This window comes from Cydia fagiglandana, chromosome 26 (genome assembly GCF_963556715.1).
Source record: "Cydia fagiglandana chromosome 26, ilCydFagi1.1, whole genome shotgun sequence".
Classification (NCBI taxonomy): Eukaryota; Metazoa; Arthropoda; class Insecta; order Lepidoptera; family Tortricidae; genus Cydia; species Cydia fagiglandana.
Genome location: NC_085957.1, coordinates 4,429,398 through 4,455,481, shown reverse-complemented (window position 1 = coordinate 4,455,481; position 26,084 = coordinate 4,429,398). Strand labels below are relative to the sequence as shown.

Genomic DNA, 26,084 nt, shown 5'->3' with positions numbered 1-26,084 from the left:
TTCGTCTGATTTCGTCACTAGAAAATCGGTGGAAAACGACGAAATGCTAATTTTTGAAATACGAGCGATCGAAATTAGAAATCTATTGGTATTGACCACTCATTTCAATTCTATTAGTGGAATTTAAATGCCTAGTAGTGTAGGGTTGCCATAAGTGTGGGGGCTCAGACCGGGACATTTAACGAAAACCGGCCAAGTGCGAGTCGGACTCGCCTTCCAAGGGTTCCGTACATTACACAATTTTCAACAATTTACACATTTTGATGTGAAACGTGAGTGAAACGTTTAAAAAAGACCCGTAAGGGACGATCAAAAACTAAGTAATAAGTCCGACGCACGCTTGACTGCATATTTCTAATAGGTTTTTCTGTCATCTATAGGTAAGGAACTATTTAGTATTTTTTTTTTATTTTAGTAGTTTCGGAGATAAAGAGGGGAAGTGGTAATTTTTTGTCTATTTACTTAAATTACTTAATCTTAAAATTATTAATAAAATATATTTGAGATTCCCACAGCTCTATCACTTGATATATAACACCATATAGTTTGCAAAACTTTGCTTATTAAGTGTCTCATTTACCCCCCAATAAGTGCCCCCTATGTTTAAAATTAATTTTATTTACGTTACATGTCCGTCATCGGGTTATAGATTGACATAATATAGGTATGTGTACCAAATTTCAACTTGACTGTCACAAATAATGTAGGTACCTAAATGAAAACGCGAGCGAAGCGAGCGCGAAATTTTTTCGAGATAATAGTAGGTAGATTTTTAGGATTTCGTACTTCAAAAGGAAAAAAAACGGAGCCCAAATAGGATCACTTTGTTGACCGTCCGGCCATCTGTCTGTCTCAATGCCCCCTACTAAATAACTATGATTTATAAACCGGGACAATTTGCTTATGGGCCAGGACACCGGGACATCATGCTTCAAACCAGGACATGTCCCGGCGTACCGGGACGTATGGCAACCCTATAGTAGTGGAGTGGAGTCGATTTATGCGGATGCGGATGCAGATGCCGATGTTGAAAATATTGCGGAAGGTCCGCGGTTGCGGATGCGGATGCGAATATTCGCAACATCGCTGCTATTCCAATAGAAGAATAATTGTTTTAACAAATTGTTGTTAATCAATTTCATTTTACGATCAAAAATAATAATTATAAAACATAAAGTATTTTAATTAAAAGTGTTATAAAAATATGAATAAAAATTTTAATTGATTCCCAATTAAGTTACTTTTTTATCATAAAAGCTTTGAGATTGGTTCCAATGGGAAGAAATTTTTATTAATAGTAAAGGAAGAGAAATGAAGCCATCAGTCGTTTTTTTCTGTCTAATATGTATGTTTTATTTGTATTTCTTTAAATATTTAATTTTATTTAACTAGCATAATTTTATTATTGGGGTTTCTTGCTAGTTTGAAATTTGAATTTATATCATTGAGAGCCTATTTCTTTAGCTACTGTAGTAGCTATACTCTGTATCTTTAGATATACAGGGTGTTTGGCACATCGATTGCCATTTTAAAACGGCAGATAGGTTGAGTCATTTGCTATCTTCCCAGGCCTAGAAATTTTTAATTTTGCGGACGTTTTTTTTTCAGCTCTATGCCAGTTTTTCGTAAATTTCAAATTCTACTTGCGCAGTAGTAAAAAAAACATGGTCAATTTTTTTAGTGTTCCGTACAAAACTTTGTTTTTTCTAGGCATGAGCAGATAGCAAATGACTCAACCTATCTGCCGTTTTAATTTGGCAAACGATGTACCCTGTATAAGAAAGAGTAAACAAAATCTACCCTCAAATGGATTCTTAAGCCAGTTGAGGGTAGATGAAAACATTACATGATCAAATAATGTAGGTTAAAGTCAGGTCGTTTAGTGACAGATCCAGGCGGTTTTGTATTTGGTTGGTTAATCAATAAATGTATAATTACCCGTAAGTGCACAAATTATTTGTTCACTTTTATTTAAATACCTAAAGATACAGAGTATTAGAGGCATACGAACAGAGCGGCTACAGCGAAAACCGAAATTCGCAAATTGCGGGGATCTTTCTCTTTTACTCCAACGAAGGCGTAATTAGAGTGACAGAGAAAAATCCCCGCAATTTGCGAACTTCGATTTTCGCGGTTATAGTCCAGGGTGGGCGTGGAGGTCACGGTGTCGGTTCTAGAGGTTCTAGCAGGCGTGGCTCACTCCGCGATGTCGTCGCTTTGCTACAGGTAGCTAAAAGTACATCCGTTCCACACCAATTTTGGTGGCTAGCCATAAGCCGCGCGTGGCGCTGTCGCCACCTAGCGGCCATATCTGTCCTGATTCTAACAGACGCGTTAGAGAGCCTAGTACTATTATTATTTATTCTGTGGTTTGGTGCAAGCTCCCGCCAGTCGCTGCGAACAGCGTCGAGGTCATCCCGCGATCCCTTTTTTGGTCTGCCTCTGCCCCGGCTAGTCTGCGGTGTCCATTCAGTCACACGTAGGGTTACTAGATACAAATTTAGAATTTCCTGACAAAATTCCTGATATCCGAATATTTTTCCTGACATTCAAATAAATTTTTTTTCACGACGGGGGGGGGGGGGGGGATGTTTAGCCGTTAGAGATGGCCACCCGATTGAGCCGATAGCCGCGTTTTAATAATTAAAGTTTTATTCAAAAAAAATCCTGACATTTTCGTGTTCCGTCCCCATTCCTGACAAAAGGCCAAAATTCCTGACATTTCAGGAAAATTCCTGTCATCTGGTAACCCTAGTCACAGGGCGAACACGCCATCCTTAAAAATCATTTGTGTTTACATGTGTGCGCGGCACGTCTGTACACGCGTCATTGTGTATGTGTGGTAAGTCGCTTTACTAAGAGGACGCCAGAAGTCCGCCAGATTCATGTCGCGGCCAGTCGCGGGGCGAGGTAATGCGAGTCGGGGCGGGGCGGTGCGTGGCCGTTCTGTATGATAATACTATTACTTATTTTGTAATTAGTAGCCAGTTTACACCATTTTATTTGGGGAAATTCGGCTATACGTGTTGTTAAAACTGTGATTGTGTTGTACAAGGCAAGAACATTACAAATCGGATCCAGAAGCGGTATCATGGTCGCAATTTATCACTCGTCATGCCATTCGTCACTTTCGCACGTAAAATATTAGAACGTGACAGGAATTGTGACAAATGATAAAGAGCCACCATCTTAGCCCTACACGGAGTTGGAAAGAAAAAGTAAGCCATATCCATTTTACTTTTTCATTGTTGCTTTCTTATAGCAAATACAGGGTGTGTCTGACCATGGGGCTTTAAATCTAGGGCTCGATTCTACTCGCTAAACTGAGCTACTTTTATTATGGCACCAAACCCGAAATCCCGAAAAAATTTTAAAGGCCCACTAATTACTAGTTTGCCGGACAATATCATAATACTGTCAGTTAAACGCAAAATTTGACAGCTCCGAACAACTGACAGGCTGATATCGGCCGGCGAACTGGTAATCTGTGGGCACCTTAAAGGCCCACTGATTACTAATTCGCCGGACAATATCATAATACTGTCAGTTAAACGCAAAATTTGACAGCTCCGAACAACTGACAGGCCGATATCGGCCGGCGAACTGGTAATCTGTGGGCCCCTTAAAGGCCCACTGATTACTACTAGTAGTTCGCCGGACAATATCATAATACTGTCAGTTAAACGCAAAATTTGACCGCTCCGAACAACTGACAGGCCGATATCGGCCGGCGAACTGGTAATCTGTGCTGTGGCCCGCTTTATTTCTTTTTTTTAAGAAAATTTATAATTTATTTACATACAATATATATACAGTGGTAGGTGCTACTAAACGAAATTAATAACTAGCTAACATCATTTATTTACATACATACAATATATATACAGTGGTACAACTAAACGAAATTAATAACTAGCTTAAATCTAAAATAGGCCCCTGAGGCATTGTACCAACGATGCTGGCGGCACGGCATTTCCCCGCTGTATCGCAATGCTGATACGTTGTGCGAGGTAGCCGCCAGCCCTTCGGTCACCGGTCACATTTCTTATTACGTGTATATATATAATATGGTGTGATGAATGTGATGATACAAGAAAGTCGGAGCACATAATGGCTTACTTTTTCTTGATGCTCTACTTATATTTTATTTTATATATTTATTATTTTAACGCACCTTTTTTGTTTTCGTCGCGCGTTTTTTTTTTGCTACTGAGGTATTTATTAGCTTATTATTTCAGACACGGTTACAACGTTATATATCGAAGAGGAGCCGGCAGTACTGTATATGATATCGGCAACGATGGACGCATTGCAGCACACACATATAGAACTGTGGAAGTTGGCGCTGCAAAGGCAGATGCTCCGCGGTAACGCGCCGTATGAAATCGGCTTCCTTATCAGAACTAGCGAGGTACGTAGATTTATAGTATGTCCCCCTTATTCATGTATATGATATCGGCAATGATGGACACCCTGCAGCACACACATATAGAACTGTGGAAGCCGACGCCGTATGAGATAGGCTTCCTTATCAGAACTAGCGAGGTACGTAGATTTATCGTCTGTCCCCCTTGTTCATGTATGTATATGATATCGGCAACGATGGACACACTGCAGCACACACATATAGAACTGTGGAAGCTGACGCCGTACGAGATAGGCGTCCTTATCAGAACTAGCGAGGTACGTAGATTTCTAGTCTGTCCCTCTTATTCATGTATATGATATCGGCAACGATGGGCGTCAGCACACACATATAGAACTGTGGAAGCTGACGCCGTATGAGATAGGCTTCCTTATCAGAACTAGCGAGGTACGTAGATCGTCTGTCCCTCTTATTCATGTATATGATATCGGTAACGATGGACGCACTGCAGCACACACATATAGAACTGTGGAAGTTGGCGCTGCAAAGGCAGATGCTCATGAGATAGGCTTCCTTATCAGAACTAGCGTGAAACGTAGATTTATACTGCCGTATTCGAACTTAAAGATATTCATAAGAGACGACACGTACTAGATCCATTCTAGATACGTTATAGTTTAGATATCAACTAGTTCTCTTTTGCAGCGCGATTCGGGCAACCAATGTCACTTTTACGTTAGATAGAGTAAGATCTATTAGACGTGAATTGGATCTCTAAGTCATATCCTGTGGAAATCGTTAAAAAGTATCTCCAGAATCGTGCAAATGTCAAATTTGACAGGTCAGATCTTAAACATATCGTTATCGTATCTTGGTGGTGTCTAAAAGATATCTAATAGAGATCTATTTCAAAATCCGTAGTAAAAGTAGGCGCGAAGGGATATCGTCTCATAGAAAATTTGAATTTTGCGCCTTTTCCTACTGACAAGATTTGCTTGACCGGATATATAATCAGATTGGCGAAAAGCTGTCCCCGTCTGGACAGGCCTTAACATTGTCCCCAATTTTTTAGGGTTCCTTACCCAAAGGGTAAAACGGGACCCTATTACTAAGACTCCGCTGTCCGTCCGTCCGTCCGTCCGTCCGTCTGTCACCATGCAGTATCTCACGAACCGTGATAGCTAGACAGTAGAAATTTTCACAGATGATCTATTTCTGTTGCCGCTATAACAACAAATACTAATAATTTTTAAGAAAAAAAAACCGACTTCCATGGGGGCCGATGAAAGATTATTGTAGATGGTACACTATGTAGAAAAGTAGGTAAAACCACCCACTTTTCTACTAGCATTTCGCTTCTGTATAATGGCTCCTCTACAGGATGGGCCAACGCCGGCCACTCCAAGGGACGCAGCCATGCGGTAGAATGAGATAGCAATATCACTTGCTCCCTCTAACGCATAAATGCGTCCCTTGGAGTGGCCGGCGTTGGCCCATCGTGAAGAGGAGCCATGAGGGTCGTAGTTCTAGCCTAACCTAACCCACTCCTCAGATAGCAGTTCGGTTCTGTGCGGATCGCAGTTCGAACCTAATCAAACCCACTTTTCAAGTAGCATTTCGTTTCTGTAAGGCTCGCATTTCTAACCTAACCTAATCCTTGTTCGGTTCTGTGAGGATCGCAGTTCAAACCTAACCTAACCCACTTAATGGCGCATGCCGTGCGGTGTACGGGGGTTTAAGAGGGAGGGGCTAGTAAGATTGGCATCATCGTACTTTATACCTACATTAATTTTATGATAGGTAATCATAGTTGATTATTTAGTTAAGGTATCATAGTGGTTTTCTGGGTCAAGGTCCGGGTCCGAGTCCGGGTCCGGGTCCGAGTCTGGGTCCGAGTCCGGGTCCGAGTCCGGGTCCGAGTCCGGGTCCGAGTCCGGGTCCGAGTCCGGGTCCGTGTCCGGGTCCGCGACCGGGTCCGAGTCCGGATCCGAGTCCGGGTCCGAGTCCGGTTCCGAGTCCGGGTCCGAATCCGGATCCGAGTCCGGGTCCAAACCGGATCCGGGTCCGAACCGGATCCGGGTATGAGTCCGAGTCCGGGTCCCAGTCCAAGTCAAAATCGAAATTCGTAATCACCAAACGTGTACCATGCGTCATTGAAGAGTTCTGTTCTGGTCATCATCAGCAGTTCCACTTCATCAAATGCGACAGTTTTTAATGTAAATGCTTGATTTTATGATGAAAATACAAAAAAAATCTATACGTATGCCTTTAATATTTGAGGAGTTCCCTCGATTCCTTATGGATCCCATCATCAGAACTCGAGCTTGACAAAAATGTGGCTTAAAAACTTAACTTGCTTAACGAACATAACGAAAAGGAAAAATCGCCAAACGTGAACTATGCGTCGTTTAAGAGTTCTGTTCTGATCATCATCAGCAGTTCCACTTCATCAAATGCAACAGTTTTTAATGAAACTGCTTGATTCTTTTATGTAAATACAAAAATCTCTATACGCATGCCTTTAAGATTTGAGGAGATCCCTTGATTCCTCATGGATCCTATCATAAGAACTCGAGCTTGACAAAAATGTGGCTTAAAAACTTAACTTGCTTAACAAACATAACGACGAGGACAAATCGCCAACCGTGAACTATGCGTCGTTGAAGAGTTCTGTTCTGATCATCATCAGCAGTTCCACTTCATCAAATGCAACAGTTTTTAATGAAACTGCTTGATTCTTTTATGTAAATACAAAAATCTCTATACGCATGCCTTTAAGATTTGAGGAGATCCCTTGATTCCTCATGGATCCTATCATAAGAACTCGAGCTTGACAAAAATGTGGCTTAAAAACTTAACTTGCTTAACAAACATAACGACGAGGACAAATCGCCAACCGTGAACTATGCGTCGTTGAAGAGTTCCGTTCTGATCATCATCAGCAGTTCCACTTCATCAAATGTTACTTTTTTGGGTGTATATGCTTGATTTGTTGATAAAAACCCAAAAATCACTATATGTATGCCTTTAAGATTTGAGGAGTTCCCTCGATTCCTCATGGATCCCATCATCAGAACTGGGTTTTGACAAAAACGGGACCAATCTGTATGCATATACATTCAATCAAAAAAAGAATTTTCAAAATCGATCTAGTAATGACGGAGATATGGAGTAACAAACATAAAAAAAAAATAAAAAAAATAAAAAAAAACATACAACCGAATTGATAACCTCCTTCTTTGAGATTTGGAAGTCGGTTAAAAATAGAATAAAAGATTACTTCCATACAGCAAACGTGATTTTTGACCAAAGTTAAGCAACGTCGGGCATGGTCAGTGCCCATCGGTGACCGTTTTCTTTTTGCATTTTTTTCCGTTTTTTTTTTGCTTTATTGTACGGAACCCTTCGTGCGCGAGTCCGACTCGCACTTGCCCGGTTTTTATTTAAATCGTAGGAGTAAAATTACTAATAAATAAATTATCTTAGCGTGTTTAATTATCAAAAGGAATTTACTATTTCTTCATTTACTTTTTTTTTCTTCTTTCAGGAGCGCTACCGTAAGATGGTAGACTTATACAATTCAAGTGTATTGATGGCGCAGGGCCTACGCACTAGGGACCAGATTCTGCATCTGCAAAAGATCGAGAAGCTTCACTGGGACGTTATGTACCTAACCAACATGCTGCATGAGGTCGAGAAGAAATATAAAATTAAACGTAAGTACCTTTAAAAGGACAAGTGCGAGTCGGACTCGCCCACCGAGGGTTCCGTACTACTTTGTTATAGCGGCAACAGATATACATCATCTGTGAAAATTTCAACTGTTTAGCTATCACGGATTCACGGTTCGTGAGATACAGGCTGGTGACGGACGGACGGACAGCGGAGTCTTAGTAATAGGGTCCCGTTTTACCCTTTGGGTACGGAACCTTAAAAATCCTAACCTATAAGTAACCAAAAATTAGGAGATCCGTAGACGAACTAAAGTCACCGGCATAGCCCACCGGATTAACAAGCTGAAGTGGCAATGGGCAGGCCACATTGCACGCAGAGAAGATGACCGATGGGGTTGAAAAGTGCTCGATGGTCTAAGATTAGGTCGACCTTCAGCAATCTATCTGACGGATGAAACTATGAGAATATGAAAGAAAATATGTTCCAGAACATAAATAAATAGGGATGCCTAAAGAAATATGGTCAAGGCTATTTTTAATAAATTTTTGAAAAAAAAATTTGTTTCGGCAAATATCACCGATTTGTCTGACTAACGAAATAAGTTTCAATGGAAAGTATACAACTTGTAAAACATAAATCAACTAGGTTGCCTATCTTTTTCCAGTCACTATTATGTGGTTTCCATGTTTAAAGAGGTGTTCCGACACGCACTTGGCCGCTTTTTAATTTCTACTCTGTTTTTGGTCAAAATGTACCATTACGCAAGAAACGGCTAAAAATCACGTTTATCGGAGTTACCCGCTTAAATATTTATTTTATTCTGATTAAGAATTAATTCTTGAAACCCTATTTAGGGTTCCGTACCCAATGGGTAAAAACGGGACCCTATTACCGTAAAATGGGGTGAGTAGGGTTAAAATTGAAATTGAAACATCGATAAATTTTATTTTTACATATGAAAACTGAATGGTGTATATAATAAGTGTTCCGGACGTTTGTATTTTAGTTTTTATTTTATTTTGGGTAGTTCCATTTCATAACTTTGACGATAAAGAGGAAAACCCACTCACCCCGTAGTGCCTCGTATTTGGGGTGAGAAGGGTTATCATATAAAGGTAATTTTGAAAGATTGTTGGATCGATTTTTTTGATTTTGCGTATTACTTTAGCTCCATTTTAAATTGGAATACATTATTTTTGTAGCAGTAGCCTTAAAATCCCTTCTCACCCCCCTCTCAAAGCTTCTCTCCCCATTCATAACCCACCTCTCCCCGCGTAACCTACTCACCCCGTTTTACGGTACTGCATATATCGACCTAGACTCTATATACATACGTATATAGATAAACATATACTTATATACATAGGAAACACCCATGACAACAAGTCAGGAACATTTGTGTTCATCACACAAATAAATGCCCTTACCGGGATTCGAACCCGGGACCCGCTTCATAGGCACGGTCACCCACTAGACTAGGCCATCGGTCGTCCAAAAAAGTCGTTATTAAACAGTTAAAAGTTTTGTTTTCACCACACCAGCTCAGAAAGGCTTACTTTGCACTTCATAAACTGATCTTAGCAAAGTTGCATTTTATTCACATGTGAGGCAAAGTAATCAAATGCAAATTTTGAGTTGTTTTCTTATTTTTGCTGATAGAATTGACTTTTAAATGATGATTTTGGATAATAAATATTGAACAACATTCATTTGGATTTCATTTGTTTTGATTTTGTTTGATATTTTACATTTAATATTTGCTTCGGGTTGGTGTGGTGAAAAATTTTGTGTTTCACTCGGGGGCAAATTTTGTTTAACCCGTCGTGCTTTGAAACCCTCGCAACGCTCAAGATTCCATTTATCGAAGCACTCGCTACGCAATTTAGGAATCTTTCGCTTGCTCGGGTATCAATATTAACACGAGCGGTTAAACAACAGCTTTGCCCCCTTGTAAAACAAATAACTATAGCGGCGATGTGCACTGAGGAGGGGAAAAAATGTTAAATTCGAGACAGCGTAACGCGTAAGGCGCTTGCGTGACGTCATGTGTGACGGACAATGTCATTGTTAGGGTTCCGTACCCAAAGGGTAAAACGGGACCCTATTACTAAGACTTCGCTGTCCGTCCGTCCGTCTGTCTGTCACCAGGCTGTATCTCACGAACCGTGATAGCTACAGTTGAAATTTTCACAGATGATGTATTTCTGTTGCCGCTATAACAACAAATACTAAAAAAAGAATAAAATAAAGATTTTAGTGGGGCTCCCATACAGCAAACGTGATTTTTGACCAAAGTTAAGCAACGTCGGGCGTGGTCAGTACTTGGATGGGTGACCGACTTTTTTTTTGCATTTTTTTCCGTTTTTTTTTTCATTATGGTACGGAACCGACTCGCACTTGCCCGGTTTTTTATTTAAATGCCATCTAGTGAGTTTCCCTCAAACTGGTATTAATATGAGTGTAACAAATAACTGTTTTCAGCCCAAGTAATGGACAACCGGGAGTTTAAACCGTTCGGTGTCGAAACTGTCGAACCGACGACCACGGAGGCTCCGGACAAGGACTCCCAGTCAGCGGAGCCTCAGGCTTCGGGCGATTAAAACGCATACTCAATACCAACTGAATTTTATTCAATCTACCCTTGAAACTAGAGATACACCTAGGGTTGCCATACGTCCGGATTTGTCCGGATTTTGGTTTTAATTAATATGGATTTCCGCAAAGTAACGCCTGATTCTATTCACTATTTGTCCGGACATGTCAGGATTTTTGACCCTTTGTCCGGATTGCGGCCGGATAGGAACGACCTTATAAAAAAATGTTTAAATATATATTTATTACAAAGTTAACACAGTTTTCAATGTTTTCATGAATGAAAGGATACATAAAAGTATTAGTAAGTAATCAACGAAAACAATAATATTTATTTCAACGATACAGGCCGCGTAGCCAAGACGCCAATCGCTTACGCTTCGTAGCGATCGAAACGCAACTGTCACTGTCACACTAATATGGAAGAGTGATAGAGAGACATAATGCTTTTCGTTGTCGAAGCGATAGCGATTGTAACCTTGGCTAGGCCGGCAGTACACCGCAGAGAGCAGCGCGCCGCTGGGGCGTCGTTCAAGCTACGCCAAATCTCTGTTTCAAGAAATGTCCGGATTTTTAGGGTGATGTCAGGATTTTTATCAGGACATTTCATTCTTCCATATGGCAGCCTTAGATGCACCGGATATTCGATTACTATCCGGTATCCGGCCTATCTAGGGTTGCCAACTTTTTTTGGTGGAATATAGTATTTTCCAGAATAAGGCATCAAAAATATAGTACGTTTCAAAAAAAATATAGTAGGTACTTTTAGATAAAATACTAAACATGAATGTAATATACGTTTAATCGGAAATATAATATTTTAACGAACTATATATTTTGCCAAAAGTATATAGTAAAGAGAGCCAAAATGTAATACAATACTATATATATTACGGTTGGCAAACCTAGGCCTATCCGGCCATTATTTTACCATCCGGCGGGATACCGAATAGTGACCTACTATCCGGCCGGATACCGGATAGTAACATTGCTTGATTTCGGAGTAATCAAAATTGGAATAAGAAACAGTCATGGTTATCATCGTACTTACTACTTAAATAAAAAAATAAAAAACGAATCAGGTCTAAAGCTTAATGCGCACCTGAAAAACCGAAATGTAAGTATAGTTCCTGCGGCCGAATATTCGGCGGCCGGATACCGAATATTCGGCCGATGGTCAGGCCGAATATCCGGCCAAACTATCCATTGCATCTCTACTTGAAACTCTAGGTCCATGGGGTCCCAGCGCGCATAAGTTGTTCGCATAAATCGCAAAGCGTCTGGTTGACGTAATTGGTGACCGAAGAGCTGGCGGCTACGCATAACGTATCAGCATTGCGATACAGCGAGGAAATGCCGCCAGCATCCTTGGTACAATGCCTCAAGGGCCTATTTTAGATTTAAGCTAGTTATTAATTTCGTTTAGTGGGACCACTGTATAAAAATTTAGCCTTAATATCTAGTGTTATCTACCCGCTAGTTGCCATCAGATATATCGGAGCGGCCAAGGTGTTCACAATATCTGAACACGCACTCTAACAATAGAGGCGTGTTCCGTTATCGCGAACATACAAACACACAGACGCGGCGGGGGACTTTGTTTTATGAGTATTAAGGTGTAGTCATAGAATAAATAAAAGTACTAGGTACAGAAGACTCACTCTCTAACAATACGCGTCTGTTACAATCAGCACAGATATGGCCGGTAGGTGGCGACAGCGCCACGCGCGGCTTATGGCAAACCCCAAAATTGGGGTGGAACGGATGTACTTTTATGTAGCTACCTGTAGCAAAGCGACGAAATCGCAGAGTGAGCCACGCCTGGTGATGATTACAGCGAATTTAAGGAATCGCGTCGGAATTTAAAGCTGAAACAATGAAATCATATCGGGGTAGACCCGTTCGTAATTTCTGTATCTTTAGGTATTAGAGTAAACAAAATCCACCCTCAAATGGCTTCTTAACCCCTCGACCCTCGTATGCTTGAAAACGGATCCGTGTGTGTGAATTTAAATCTATAATACAAACTAAACAGTAATAAAACTAATTACCGGTAGCTTGGGCCCTGCCCCGCTGCTGGCGGCACCCTAGGTTAGGTTTTTCAATAAAACTAATTACCGGTAGCTTGGGCCTTGCCCCGCTGCTGGCGGCACCCTAGGTTAGGTTTTTTAATAAAACTAATTACCGGTAGCTTAGGCCTTGCCCCGCTGCTGGCGGCACCCTAGGTTAGGTTTTTTAATAAAACTAATTACCGGTAGCTTGGGCCTTGCCCCGCTGCTGGCGGCACCCTAGGTTAGGTTTTTTAATAAAACTAATTACCGGTAGCTTGGGCCTTGCCCCGTTGCTGGCGGCACCCTAGGTTAGGTTTTTTAATAAAACTAATTACCGGTAGCTTGGGCCTTGCCCCGCTGCTGGCGGCACCCTAGGTTAGGTTTTTTAATAAAACTAATTACCGGTAGCTTGGGCCTTGCCCCGCTGCTGGCGGCACCCTAGGTTAGGTTTTTTAATAAAACTAATTACCGGTAGCATGGGCCCCCGCTGCCGGCGGCACCCTAGGTTAGGTTTTTTATAATGTGTTTAATATGTATTTTTTATTGTTTTGTGTTTTTATATTTTACTTTTATATTTATATTATAAAAACCTAGCCTAAGAAGAATGGTGAATAAAGGAAAACTAATTAAGGTGGTTCGCCTAGGTTACTCAAAACTTAACTCTCGCTAGATGGCACCACTTCTGCAAAATTTCAGATTTTATTTTTTTGTGAAATGGTCTTGGTATTTGTATACTTAAAAGTATGTTTCGCGCACTCTTTAAGTAAATATTGAACTATTAAATAAAACATTGAATACTTCATTGTGCAAAAACCACCTTTTTAATTTGACGGAGTGTTGCTGTCACGCTTTTTCCTACTATTACTCACACATGCAAGCAGTGTTTCCGTGATCCTTGTAGTAGACAATTTCACACAACGTAAGTATGTTGCAATAGCGTAACGGTATGTTCGTGGAAATACGTGCAAGAGGATTGGGGTTCAAGACTGGTGCGAGTAGGTAATTTCTTTTTGTTTCTCCTTTGTGTTATCTTACCTTTAAACGAGCAATTATTAGATATATAATTATTTATTTATATATTTGGATGGTATCAGAAACGGCTCTAACGATTTCGATGAAATTTGCTATAAGGGGTTTGATCTCTTAGCTAGGTCTTTGAGAAAACGCGCATTTTTGAGTTTTTATGTTTTGTAAGCTTTGGTCGGTCTCCCAGATATTCAATCTCCGCTTGGCAACTAATCCCAGAATTGGCATGCGCACTAGTTTTTACGAAAGCGACTGCCCTGACCTTCCAACCCAGAGAGTAAACTTATTTGGATTAGTCCGGTTTCCTCACATTGTTTTCTTTCACCGAAAAATAGGTATCGGTGTATAAATAGGTAGGTATCAAATGCTATTTCAAAAATCATTGGTACGAGCCGGGGTTAGAACCCGCGACCTCCGAATTGCTTTCCGCTAGGCCAGCAGCGCTTCCCCCACATACTCAGTGTTATCAGGTTTTTCAAAATCAAAAACGATTACTTATGAAAGCAGAAGAATATAAATGATCGTATTAGATTTATAATTGTTACATATTTGCCGTAACTTATTTTTAAAATGTGTTTTTCAATTAAAAGACACGTCAAGATTGTTTACCTTATTTCTAATGCTAAAAAAAACAAACTATAGTAATAATTGTGTTTTTCATTTATAGACAAAATCCATTATTTTTAACCACAGGAAATTTTATACACTTCTTTTTAGGGTTTCGTACCCAAAGGGTAAAACGGGACCCTATTACTAAGACTTCGCTGTCCGGCCGTCCGTCCGTCCGTCTGTCTGTCACCAGGCTGTATCTCACGAACCGTAATAGCTAGACAGTTGAAATTTTCACAGATGATGTATTTCTGTTGCCGCTATAACAACAAATACTAAAAACAGAATAAAATAAAGATTTGAATGGGGCTCCCGTGATACAACAAACGTGATTTTTGACCAAAGTTAAGCAACGTCGGGAGTGGTCAGTACTTGGATGGGTGACCGTTTTTTTTTTTGCTTTTTTTGTTTTTTTTTTGCATTATGGCACGGAACCCTTCGTGCGCGAGTCCGACTCGCACTTGCCCGGTTTTTATTGCAGTGAGGATGTCCTGATTGTAAAAATCAGAGAGATTAGGAAGAGTATAATTTCTAATTATCTTTGTAAAAATTAAAGAATACGTGTAGCCTATACACACCGTGTATAATCGATTTATGATAATAAGAAAAATTAAATAAAAATAAAAAACAATACGAAATGTAGGTGTAACAAAAATACAAAAAGTTATGTTCCAGCATACAATGACTGGGGATCGAACCGGGAATCTTCCGTTTGCAAGCAAAAAAGCGACTGTTTGCATAACACGCCATGATAGTTCTTAGCTAAGCTGACGAACTTCTCGCTTAGGTCAATTAACTACCTGTCAAATATCAGTGTCAACAAAATTGCACTAAACATGACGGCACTCCAAATTCGAGCCGTGGTCAGCCCGGCAACGTCGGAAATGGTATGGCAACGTCGCAAATGTATCTGTACACGACATTTGTGACACACACATACGTAAAATTGATGAAAAGTTAACTATGATTTTTGCATGATTTCTGTATGAAACATTGTTTTCCTGTTAATTTCGCGCAAACGAATATTCGAAAGAAGATAAATGCGGAAATATTTGTGTACTAATACTGTGTAGTTACTTAATGAGATTTGATTGAATTTTGTATGAAAAGCGAACCACCTTAAACTACATGGAAATATAAAACTTGAAATAATCTTATAAATAAAAAATGCTCCCTAGGTCGCTATCATGTGTTGTTTTAAATGTCAAGGTCACTTTTTCAATGATAAAATTTGACAAGCAGACGAGGGGTAAGCCAGTTGAGGGTAGATGAAAACATTACATGATCAAATAATGTAGGTTAAAGTCAGGTCGTTCAGTGACTGATCCAAGCGGTTTTGTATTTGGTTGGTTAACCAATACCTAAATGTTATAACTACCCGAAAATTTGCAATTTGTTTGTTTTCTTTTATTTATATAGATAGGTACCTAAAGATACAGAGTATAAATATGAACATCGGCTCATATATTTAAACGAGCGATTCTTGTTTATTTATTTATATGTATATATATTTCGGGGATCTCGGAAACGGCTCTAACGATTTCGACGAAATTGCTGTATGGGGGTTTTCGGGGGCGATAAATCGATCTCTTACCTCTGGGAAAACGCGAATTTATTCGTTTTTAAATTATATTTCTGAGCAAAGCTCGGTCTCCCAGATATTACGCTACGTCTTACGTAGGCGAACAACGCGCGAACGCGGCGCGGCGCGGCGCGGCGAAAGCGGCCGCCGCCGCGCCGCGCCGCGCCGCGCCGCCTGACATTCGCGTGCAAATCGCGCCGCACCGCGTTCGCAACGAGATCGCTTACGTAGGACACTTCTATGGGCATCAAAGGATTGATTTCGCCGCGCCGCGCCGCGCCGCGTTCGCGCGTTGTTCGCCTACGTAAGACGTAGCGTTAGTTAATTAGTTGCTGTGTCGCAACGACCCGAAGTGGATCTTGGCCTCCGACACCGAAGACCGCCATGCTACTCTGTCCAAAGCCGTTTCTGTCCAGCCGACGACACCGAGTTCGCTAAGGTCTTTCTGCACTTCGTCTCTCCAGCGGTACCTAGGATATTAATAAATATCCCAGATATTAATGAATATTAATAATAATATACAAAAATTGTAGTATACTTAGTACTCTTAGTAGAGACTGTAGGGTAGCATGCACTTTGTTAATTTAGCTGTTAGTAGTGAATTCTTTAGCACCTAATGTAATCAATCAAAACTGGCAAACTAGAAAAAGTGCCATCCTGCGAGACAGGCATAGCCTAGTGCAGGTGTCACGGGCAATTTTCATATCTTGTAACAATTTTAGCAGTGTTAAACTAGAATAAGTTTACCTAACCTTGTTTAATCATGTTTCACTGTATCAATAAACTATTTAGATTTTTTTTTATATGTGTTTTGTCCAGTTGTTGTGTGCCAGTGTTTTGGATTGGACCCAGATGTCCAGAAGATCATGTCCGAGCTGAGCTGGGCCACCAAGCCCATGTTCCTGGATTACATCAGCGTCGCCAAGCCTGAGAGCTTAAACAAGTATGTTGTTTATTATATTTACTAGAGATGCACCGGATATCCGGTTACTATCCGGTATCCGGCCTATCCGGCCATTATTTTACTATCCGGCCGGATACCGGATAGTAACATTGCTTGATTTCGGAGTAAACAAATTGGATTTAAGAAACAGACACGGTCATAATCGTACTTGTGTATTATTTTAAAACAATTTAATCATTCCACTGACTTGCACGCGCACTCATTCGAACCTAGAAATGAGTCCGCGCGAACGTTTACTAGGAACAGGTCAAACCTGCAGAATGCGCACCTGAAACACCGAAATGTAGGTATAGTACCGCTGGCCGAATATTCGGCGGCCGGCCGGATACCGGATATTCGGCCTATGGTCAAGCCGTATATCCGGTAGGTGTAACGCCTGGCTAATAGCAATCATTCAATTCGCGCATTGCTTACTTCAATTATTAGGCAATTAATTAACTCTTTCATTTCCACCCCCCTTTGCATTCTCTTCAGGGATGATTTCCGACATAAAAACCATCCCATGTCCTTCCCCGGGACTCAAACTACTGATGAACAGACCGAATATCCGGTATCCGGCCAAACAACTATCCGTTGCATCTCTACTTTGTTTCAGTTTGACAGCATCGCTTCGACAACTATTCGGTGTGAGAAAGCCGAGGTCTGTTCCGGAGTTCCCGAGGGGTCTAGAAAGGAGTGGGTCCCTTGCAAAGATGAATGATGAACTCTTTAGGTAAGTAAGTAAATACCAGTGGCGGCGCGTCAAACATATATCCATAGACTAGGAATCCTCTAGACCGAGTTTAGAGCAATTATTTCATGCAACCGATGAGAAAAATGCGCGGTGCGCGGGACGAGGTGAGCGAAGTCCCGTGCCGTGATTGTTCCGTTCAAAGACAAAGACAATTCTAGTGTCCGACCGAAACATGTTTTTTTGCCGAAACCGAAACCGAAACCGAATGTTCGGCTTTGGCTCTAGTTTCGGCCGAAACCGAAACCGAAACCGAAACTTTTGTGGACTTGCTAAAATCGTTGAAAAAATGTCATAAAACCCCTTTTATACTCATATTATGGGGCTGTCAACACCCAATATCCTTGAGATCTTTTCCAGCAGTTTTTTAAGCTCAAGATAATTCTGCAAAGATTTTGATAACACACGCAGTGCAAGTGTTATTTTAAACGTCAAAACTTCTATGAAATTATGACGTATAAATAACATTTGCACTAGTTGCACTGCATATGCTATCAAAATCATTGCAGAATTTTCTTGGTCTAACTCTATTCATTCACCAGTCAAGTTAACATTTAGACACAGGGTCAACCAAAAAACCAACCAAAAACGCGAGCGCGAAATTTTTTGTTGACAATATCGCAAGGCCGGGTACCAATCTTCACCTGGGCCTAAAAGTCGGAAGTGCCCCAGTGAGGCGAACTTTCATGCGAAGTCAAAGCCGTGCTTCAGGCTTCAGGATAAGTAGTTGAGCACAGACTCCAACCAATGTCCATTGTATTAAAAAGCGAGACCGGAGGCCGAGCATGGCGCAGCGAGGCCAAAGGCTAAGCTGAAGTAGAGGACATGTGGAACACAAACCAATAGTAAATTGAGGTAAAATCACTCATTCACTCCGAAACAATTAGACAGTGTGTGCGTTATAAGTATTGACAGCATCTTAAGACTGCGACGACCGTCCAGTGGCGCCCTCATTAGTGGAATTCTGTTTTATAATAAATAAACCAGTTAATTTCCGTACCTATACATGAATCAGTATAATATGTAGGTAGGTATTAATATTGTTGTCCTACTTATTCCCCAACTTTTGGTCTTATTCCGAAGTACCATTTCGTAAGTTTCGGCCCGGCCGAAAGGTTCGGCCGTTTTTTGGCCGAAACCGAAACTACAGCCGAAACATGATTTTTTGGCCGAAACTGGCCGAAACCGAAACCGAAACCGAACCTTCGGTCGGACACTAACAATTTCACACAAAAACACTTTCGACTCGAACATGGAGTAAAATTACCGTATGCGTGGCAGAGGGGGTAGCGCGACTATGCTCAGTCTGGAGGATGTTTTGTCTGTGCATATATATCCATAGGCCATAGGCAAGCCGGTGTGCTAATTTGGCTTACATATTTCATTTACGACTCTGCTCAAACGTCCAAAAACAGGCAAGCCGGTGGGAATCTGCGTTTATGGACGCGCCCCCACTGGTAAATACACATTGCACCACAAAGAAAAATACAATAACAGATTTACAATGTAAATAATGGTAGCAACGGGCGGTCTTATCGCTGTGTTGTAAGGTAAAACCTGTAGGCCAAGCATGATTGGCGTGACAGTATCTCGCCGCGAGATAGACTACCCGTCTTTTTACAAGCTTTTATTTACTTTCACTTCACCTGACCGTTGTCTGTAATCAAATCTTGCAAGTTAAATTTGATCCACTTCCCGGTTTTCGATTGAGCTGAAATTTTGCATACATACGTAGGCTGTTCCATAAGTCTTGCAATGGAAGGAATCTAACAAGCTTTGACATGTATGAGTATGACTGAGCGTATATGGTTATCTGCCACTGATTACAAGTTCTTACATGATGTGTTTGTTGAGCCTGCCAGCAGTGATAGTTGGTAAATAGATCGAAACAATTGTGAAAAGGGTAACCGCGAGTACAGAGTGATTTTCTATTATAATTTCAAACGTGGATTATCTTACCAAGAGTGCGACGTACGTGCTTACGAGGAAATGTTCGGTGCCTTTGGTAAAGAGTGCCCTTCCCTTTCTACTGTATTCAGGTGGTACAAGGAATTTCGAATAGGAAACTATAATTTAGACGACGACGAAAGACCGGGCCGACCCTTTCCAAGCAGGACCCAAGAAAACATAGACGCTGTTAGAAAACTGATAAGAATTCATAGGCGAATTACGTGCAGGCAGATTGAGGAGATTCTCTACATTAGTGCATCAACACTTAATTCAATTTTACAAAAAGACCTAAAAGTTAAAAAGTTATGTTCTCTCTGGGTACCTCATCTGGGCAGTTGGCACTTCCACCATGATAACGCTCCTGCTCATCGTGCGATCAGAACTCGGGAGTTTTTGGAGCAATCGGGGCTTACTGAGCTGTACCATCCGTCTTATAGCCAACCGACCTTGCACCGTGCGATTTTGGTCTCTTCCCGCTGATCAAGAGCCAAGTAAGTAAGTAAAGTAAGTAAGTAAATACTCTTTATTGCACCACAAAGAAAAATAAAATAACAGATTTACAGTGTAAATAATGGTAGCAACAGGCGGTCTTATCGCTGTAAGCGATCTCTTCCAGACAACCTTGGGGTAGCAGGATATAAAGAATAGAAAACTTTTAAAAACAGGTAGTGCACGAAATAAGTTACAGGAATAAGAAGATTACACATTCGGTCATATACAATTATATAAATATGTACCAATAGGTACAAACAAATAGTTTAATATATATAAAACATACATATACATATATATAAACACATACAAAAATACAAACACAATATATATATATATATATATATATATATATATATAATATATACACAGGGGCACATTAAGGAAGAGATAAGTAATGATTCTTTAGAAGGTTTTTAAAGCTTTGGAGAGTTTTAGCACACCTAATGTCTAACGGCAGACTGTTCCACAGACGAACAGCTCGAAACGTAAAGGAGTCATTATAAAATTTCGTAGAAGAAGGAGGGGGAACAAGTTGATATTTCCGTGAAGGCCTGGCGGAGGAGAGATAACTAAAACGTTCTTTAAGGTATGAAGGAGTAGCGGGGTTGAAAAGAATGCTATAGAGAAGAGCTAAGATATGAGAATTACGTCGAAGACGTATAGGGAGCCACTTGAGCTGGGCACGAAAGTTGGAAATATGGTCAAATTTACGCAGGCCAAATATAAATCTGATACAAAGATTTATAAGGCGTTCAAGTTACCAATTAAAAGCCCCAATTAAAAGGACGACGGTTTGCGACTGATGACGAGCTTTTGAGTGCATGGGATCAAGCCAGCGCCACTGTCACAAAGGAGCGGTGGAAGATCATGTTTGATACATGGTTGGAACGCATGCATAAGGGCCATTTGCACCAGCCCACTAACCAGGGGTTAAGCGGTTAAACCGTTAACCCAATGTCAATTTGTACTGGTAACCATGGTAACTCCAGGTTTATCCGGTTAACCCGGGTTAGTGGAAAGGTGCAAGTGGTGCTTAGTGTATTAACAGTGATGGTTTTTATTTTGAAAAAGCTTAATAAGAAGTTACACTTTTGCAAGACTTATGGAACAACCTACGTACGTAAGTCGGGTGGCAATGCAATATTATGGTGTCATCGAGCTGATCTGATGATGGAGACCGGAGGTGGCCATAGGAGCTCTGTGATACAACAACGAAACCTAATTGTGTTTGGGGTTTTTAGAATTGTCTCGATGAGTATTAGTTGCCTGTGGAAAGAAAAGTACAGTCAGCGATAAAAGCTTGTACCAAAAATGAAATTTTTGCCAAAAACCTATTCTAACTGTATTAATTAAAGATGGGCGGGTAGTCATTTTTATTACTTACATCTCTGTTTAGCCCTATGGTTGACTGTTAGAGAATGCCTTTAGGCATTAAGTCCGCCCTTTGTACATTTTATTTGTATTTTGTGCAATAAAGTTTAAATAAATAGTCTATCTCGCGGCGAGATACTGTCGCGCCAATCATGTGCTAGCCCGGCTGTGAGGTAAAATAGGATTTGACTGTATTTAATAGTTATTTGTTTTATAAGGGGGCAAAGTTTTTGTTTACCCCTCGTGCTAATATTGATTTGACCCGAGCAGGCGAAAGATTCCAAAATTGTTACATACCTATTGCCCGTAACTTATTTTAAAAATGCGTTTTTCAATTAAAAGACACATATTCAAGACATTTTGTCTCACTCAGTGAGCAAAATCGCATTTTGCTCACTTAGTGAGACAGTATGAGTGAGCAAAATCGCATTTTGCTCACTGAGTGAGACAAAATGTCATTCAAGTGACTTTTATAGTCAAATGTCATTTCAACATGCGGGGTTTGATACAAGTTCGATATACTTGGGTTCTATTATCTCTGTCCCTCTAGGTATGTTCTCACTGCTTAGGGTGAAAAATTTTGTGTACTACACGAGATCAAAGTTATTTACATCTCGTGCGCTTTTGAATCCCTTACTACGCTCAAGATTCTAGAGATCTATTATAGAATCTTTCGCTTGCACGGGACTCAAAATAAGCACTCGAAGAAATATCAAACTTTGATCTCTTGTTGTACAAATAACTATTACCTTATTACCTTAAAAAAAACGAACTATAACCCCGGAGTGCAAACATCAACTTTGCTCATTGTTCCAGTTCCCCCACAAAGCACATTCGCAAAGCGCGCTCGCTCGCCATGACGCTCCTGAGAACCCGAGAGTTCAACGAATCCCTCTTCGGAATCAGCAAGGATGATGATGACGTCATGAAGATGAAGCTGTTCCGACTCATGTACGAGTCGGTGAAGGATAGCGACTTGAAGATCAAGAGGGCAGAGCTGGTGAAGGCGGATTACGAGAACTCCACGGCCTTTGATATAGGGTACTTATAATTTTTGATTATATTATATTATATTGATTTTTAGGGTTCCGTACCCAGAGGGTAAAACGGGACCCTATTACTAAGACTTCGCTGTCCGTCCGTCCGTCCGTCCGTCCGTCCGTCTGTCACCAGGCTGTATCTCACGAACCGTGATAGCTAGACAGTTGAAAATTTTCACAGATGATGTATTTCTGTTGCCGCTATAACAACAAATACTAAAAACAGAATAAAATAAAGATTTAAAAGGGGCTCCCATACAACAAACGTGATTTTTGACCAAAGTTAAGCAACGTCAGGAGTGGTCAGTACTTGGATGGGTGACCGTTTTTTTTTTTATTTTTTTGTTTCTTTTTTTGCATTATGGTACGGAACCCTTCGTGCGCGAGTCCGACTCGCACTTGCCCGGCTTTTTTATCTTTTAACAACAACAACAACAAATATTATAAGACATTTTTTACACGAATTGAGTAAGCTCAAGAAGGCTTGTGTTGTGGGTACTCAGACAACGATATATATAATATATAAATACTTAAATACATAGAAAACAAACATGACTCAGGAACAAATATCTGTATCATCATACAAATAAATGCCCTTACCAGGATTCGAACCCGGGACCATCGTGCATCGGCTTCACAGACAGGGTCACTCTACCCACTAGGCCAGACCAGACCGGTCGTCTTTTCTTAGGCCCACTTGCACCATCCCACTAACCCGGGGTTAACCGTCAACCCAGTGTCAAATTGTGCTGGTAACCATGTTAACGCCAGGTTTAACCGGTTAACCCCGGGTTAGAGGAATGGTGCAAGTGGGCCTTAGCGAAGCGCAGTTTGTTGCGCAGAGTGAGCAAAATAAAATTTTGCTCATTTCACATTGCGTAAAATTGAACCCACTCCCACTGCCATCACCACATTCACCACGTTTTATTTATAAATATAAATAAATAAATAAATATTAGGGGACATTTTACACAGATCAACCTAGCCCCAAACTAAGCAAAGCTTTTACTCTGGGTGCTAAGCGACGATATACATACTTATATAGATACATACATACATAGAAAACACCCATGACTCGGGAACAAATACTTGTGATCATCACACAAATAAATGCCCTTACCAGGATTCGAACCCAGGACCATCGGCTTCACAGACAGGGTCACTCCACAGTAGACCAGACCGGTCGATAGATTTATGATCTCCTGAGATGATGATGTTATGCTACGCGAGACCAAACTTATTTGCACCACAGGTCTCTCGAGTCCTTCGCTACGCTCAAGATTCGTAATACCGAGCAACTTTATTAAATGACTTAGCGGTAAGAGCGTGGGACTTGTAACGGCCTGTGGCCTATTTTATAAAGCTACAACTTACAATTTACAAGCGGAAGTCTCGCTCTATCACATAGGGTTAGAAAGAGACTTCCGCTTGTAAATTGTAACTTGTAGCTTTATAAAATAGGCCACTGATTTGATAGGACAATTTAATCAGATTGGCGATAAATTGTCGCCGTCTAGACAGACCTTATTAAGTGTTTTGTCAGTGGGGAGACACTCCCGACTTCGGTCGAACTCGGCTCCGTTCGGCTCAGCATTGCTCCGAGCAATTATTAAGGTTGGCACCACTTGACTTCCTTTTGCGTGCACGACCACAGATAAGGTAATCACTTGAATTTTGACAACCCTAAATAGCCGAAACGGATAGTGCCATATGTTAGAAAGGGATAGCATGATTCGACCCTGAACCGCTGTCAAACTTCGGGTTTGTAGGAAGTGTCCTGGGCCCCTATTCGACAAGCGACGTTTGACGTATCGTGTTGATCTCCCGTTGATGTGGGAAAAATCATAAGTTCTCGAATACGTACAATGTCAAAATTTGACATTAACAATCCACAGTTAGGGTGACAAGCAAACCAAACCGAACCACCCTTAGTTTAGAGTTGAGTTTTGGCTGTACCAAGTGATATTATCCACCGTTGATGGAATCAACACTCAGTATGCGATAAAATCAACTGTTGATTTGACGTGGATGCGAAATCTGACAGTTGCACATGTCGAATTTGGCCTCTGTCTGTACGGTAGTACTATTATTTCTTCTGTGGTTTGGTCGTCTAGATACGTGTTTGGTGACGCGTCAGATAAGCTAAACGTGATGATAGATATATCGAAGACCCTGAAGAGGATGTACGACGTATGGAGACCGGTGGAGCACGTCAACGCCTATGAACAGATCGCAAATCTGGCTATAGAGGTGAGCAAGGCTCGGAACCGGTTTTTTATGCATACTAAAAAATACCGGTATTTTTAAGTTCCTTTTCGTTCTTTGGTTTATTATTTAATTTTTAATGGGACAATCTAATAAGAAGTTGTTAACTAAATATATGATGCAGGCAGTCCTACGTAAAGAGCATAAAATAATTTAAAATATTGAGCTATTTCGGGTTTTACAAAAAACCGGTTCCGAGCCCTGGAGGTGAGAGATGTACTTAGTGGGAGACTAAAAAGTTTTTGGCAAAAATTTCATTTTTGGTACAAGCTTTTATCGCTGACTGTACTTTTCTCACGACAGACAACTAATACTCATCGAGACAATTCTAAAAACCCCTAAGGCTACGTTCACACGGCGTAATTTTTCTCGTATACCGTACACGAGATTTTATCGAATATCGTAGTGACAGCAAAATTTGTATGGTAACCTGAAAATCGTTCACACGGCGTCTATACGAGAAAATCTCGTTATCGAGACATATTTTTTACCGTATACCGTAGGGTAACACAATTAAGTTGCGTTGTTTCATCACAGAGTTCCTATGGCCACCTCCCGTCTCAGATCAGATCAGCTCGATGGATATTGCATTGTCATCCGATTTACACATGCATGCAAAATTTCAGCTCAATCGGAAACCGGGAAGCGGATCAAATTTAACTTGCAAGATTTGATTACACACAGACAGACAGACAGACAACGGTCAGGTGAAAGTAAAAGCTTGTAATAAAAAAGCTTTATTATTTAGGCCCCACCGTGTCCCACTGCTGGGCAAAGGCCTCCCCCTCTTCTTCCACTCGTCTCTGTTTGGTGCTATATCTCGCCAGCCTCTCAAGAAGGGAGTCCAAGTTATCCCGCCATCGCCGACGAGGCCTGCCGGCTCCCCGGTTAGACTCGTGGGGCTCCCACTCTGTGGTTAACTTGGCCCACAAGTCGTGCGGCATTCGGCAGACATGACCAGCCCAGTCCCATTTTAACTTAGCCGCTTTCCTAGCTACGTCAATTATTAAAAGCTTATTTTATTTATTTAAAACCATATTATTATGCAAGTAGCTACATTCCAGGGTATACAGGGTGGCTAAAAAATAAGTGCATTCCCGTTGCCAGGGAGGTTTTGGGATTATACTGAGCATCTTTTACTATGACCACGAAATCCCAGTAAAAATTTTAGTGGGGCTCCCATACAACCAACGTGATTTTCTAGCCGTTATTTGCGTAATGATACGGAACCCTTCGCGCGCGAGTCTGACTCGCACTTGTCCAGTTTTATTTTTTGCTTAGTTTTTTTTGCCTTTGCAGGTAACTCATCTAGCTGACATGGTCCGCACAATCGCCGGACCATCGACCACGACCACGAATCGCTTTTGA

General features: G+C 40.9%; 1 protein-coding gene across 1 annotated transcript; it reads left to right on the top strand.

The window, feature by feature from the left end:
• Positions 1 to 1,241: 1,241 nt before the first annotated feature.
• On the top strand, positions 1,242 to 26,084 carry LOC134677314 (uncharacterized). Its single transcript, XM_063535750.1, has 6 exons — positions 1,242 to 1,345; positions 16,721 to 16,844; positions 17,461 to 17,577; positions 22,228 to 22,452; positions 24,566 to 24,701; positions 26,016 to 26,084. Exons 1-6 carry the CDS (start codon positions 1,312 to 1,314, stop codon positions 26,082 to 26,084), a joined length of 705 nt encoding a protein of 234 aa, XP_063391820.1. The 5' UTR covers positions 1,242 to 1,311.